The following is a 2,779-nucleotide window of genomic DNA, read 5'->3' on the forward strand; positions in this document are numbered from 1 at the left end:
GTTGGGCACTGCCCCGGTGCCCGCAGCGGAGCTGCATCGCAGCAGCAGCGCCGTGSATCTCGTAGGGTGACGCTCAGATAAAGCTTAATATCACAAAGTTCGACTTGTTAAATGAATTTCCCTTGTAAGATGGGGGTTTCTCTCCCTCACCTAAAGACACCAGCTCTGATTTGGTTCAGGACTTGGGCTAATTCCCCTGTGCTCTATTCTTAGAGCCAAGAGTGCTGAATGATGAGTAGGGTGTCCATAGCTGTGGACTGGGTGACTGTTGAACATTTTCTTTTAAAATAAAATGACCATGAAACAAATAAAGGCACCAAATCACATAATAAGTCAGCTTTGGTAGATTCCTTGCAAAATATATGCATTTAAATACAGTTTACAAAGTTATATTGTTTTTAAAAAGTTGCAGTGATGAAATGCAAAATATTTCACTCTTGTACCAACCACGGTTATGGTTAGTCCCTACATCTCAGCATTATCAGAAACTCCTGGGAGTTAAAGCACAGGTCAGATGTGCCCCATGCTGCTGTGTGAGGGTCCCGCGAGGCTGTGCTCTGCAAATAGCTGGTTTCCTTGCTGGCAGGAAGCTCCTTATGGCCATACAGATCCTGCCATGGTCTGTAGCAGAATTCAGCGTTGATTTAAAGGTACAAGTAGGATCTTGTTTTTCTCTTGATGATTTGCATGAGACTGTATCCCTTAATCTCTCCTTTTAAAACAAGAAAAGTTTGTTCTGGAGCAAAAGGAAGGTGTAAGTCCATGTTCCAGGTGAAGTTCAGCTGTTGTTGAGCTCAGAAGCTGAGAGTTATGCAATCTGGAGGATCATCTTTTCAGTCTGCACGGTGTTACCAGGGCAATACGGTGCAGCTAAGAGGGCTTTGAGAGCCTGTGGGCTTTGCACCTCTTGACTAGCCTCAGGCTAGTCTCAGGCAAATGTCTGGAAAAAGTCTTTTCACACTGAATTTCTTTGCGTGGTTGCAGAAGTGCAGTGCACATTAACAGAATGGCGTTGGGGAGCCAAGCAGCTGCTCACCCAGCCAAACACATGTGTTGGGATTGGCAGTCGGAGGAGCTCGGCAAGGCACCGTCCATCCCTCACCGTCAATATCCAGGCGCTGTTTACACTTCCAGTCTCCTGCGGTGCAGATGGGAGGACGCGGACGTGCCCTGTGGGAGCCGGGGCATGCAGGGCATCTCCCACGTCTCTGGATCTAGAGTCCTCCCCAGTTCTGGCAACCTGCAATGATTTCATGTTCAAGTAAACCTAGAAGAGAAGCTGATGAAGGAGGGAAGGGGCAGCCTGGAAAAATCTGTTTGTACTCCACTAAATGGCAGCAACTCTGAAACTGCATCCAAGAGGTTCCAGGGCAGCAGTGCAGCTCACTGAGGCACTGCAGCTCACATACCTCGGTCCAAACAGTCATTTACCGGCAGGATTAAAGACTGAGGTTGGTGTCACACTTTAAACAGAAACAGTTACTTGCCCAAAAAGAAGTAAATGCAAATAACTCAATGAGTGGCAGCCGTGATCAGCCGGATGCAGGTTTTCGGGAGCGAGGGCAGCTCCCTGCACAGTCCCACCGGGCAGGGCAGCGCCCCGAGAGGCTCCAGCGGCGAGGGTGGATGCTGCAGGTCTCGCAGCTCTGCCAGGACGATGCCTGGGGCGCGGGCCCAGGCGAGACAGGGCCGGCACCCCGCGCTCCAAGCGCTGCCCGTCTCGGCAGCGGCTCCCGGCGGGCAGGGCATGAGCGGCTGGGACGTCCCGGTGCCCCAGGGCAGGGCAGCCCGAGCCCCGCAGGCAGGCGGCAGGTCCCGGTCCCCACGGCGCCCAGCGCGGAGCCATGCGGCCCAACGGGCTGCCAGGAACAGGGCTCCCCGTCCAGGCGCTGCGAGGGCAGCGGGAGGTGGCAGGCGGGCAGCGCCGCGGCGCTCGGCAGGGCTCACCGGGGACGCCGCGCGCCTCTCTGTCCGTGCCGCRGGGCGAGCGGGGCGAGCCCTGCTCACACGTAGTTCTTCTTGTCGTACTCGCCGTTGGAGGTGGGCCGCCGCGGCGCCGAGTACTTCACGGGGAAGGAGGTCTCGTCCCGCTGCGAGCAGGAGCAGCAGCAGATGAGGCAGCCCCCGAAGAGCAGCAGCGCCGTGGCCGCCCAGCCGATGTAGAGCGCTGCCCCCATCTCCCGCTTCTTCGACGGTGGCACGGTCGGGTCGTAGAAGTCGCTGATAACAATGTTGGCGAACCAGCAGAGCGGGATGAGGACCAGGACCCCGCAGAGGATGTAGATGGCCCCGCCGGCGATCACGATGCGGGACTTCATCTTGCCTGGCCGGATGCAGTTGGTGCATTGCGCGCCCACGACGGTCACCATGAGAGCCACCAGCCCCAGCAGCGCCACGATGACGGTGAGCGCCCGGCCCGTCTGCACCTCGGGCTGCAGCGCCAGGATGGAGTCRTGCACCTTGCACTGCATCTGCCCAGTGCTCTGCACCACGCAGATCATCCACAGCCCTTCCCAGATGGTCTGCGCCACCACGATGTTCACGTCGATGAAGGCTGAGACCTGCCACATGGGCAGCCCGCACGCCAAGATCACCCCCACCCAGCCCAGGATGCCCAGCCCCAGCCCCAAGATCTCCAGCGCCGCGGACGTCATCCTGCCCGCGCTGCCCCGCACAGCGTGCGCAGAGAGAGCGGCTGCGCCGAGCGCGGGAGCTGCCGAGCGGCTGTGCGGCCGCGGGCCCCGGGCAGCGCTATATGAGGAGCCGCGGGCCTCCTCCC

The 2,779-nt window shown here is 58.1% G+C and overlaps 1 protein-coding gene across 1 annotated transcript; it reads right to left on the reverse strand.

The window, feature by feature from the left end:
• Positions 1-1,894: 1,894 nt before the first annotated feature.
• On the reverse strand, positions 1,895-2,663 carry CLDN5 (claudin 5). Its single transcript, XM_026037741.1, has one exon. It carries the CDS (start codon positions 2,652-2,654, stop codon positions 2,004-2,006), a length of 651 nt encoding a protein of 216 aa, XP_025893526.1. The 5' UTR covers positions 2,655-2,663; the 3' UTR covers positions 1,895-2,003.
• Between the last annotated feature and the right edge of the window lie 116 nt (positions 2,664-2,779).

This window comes from Nothoprocta perdicaria, unplaced genomic scaffold (assembly GCF_003342845.1).
Source record: "Nothoprocta perdicaria isolate Ctin4 unplaced genomic scaffold, notPer1 scaffold_2, whole genome shotgun sequence".
Classification (NCBI taxonomy): Eukaryota; Metazoa; Chordata; class Aves; order Tinamiformes; family Tinamidae; genus Nothoprocta; species Nothoprocta perdicaria.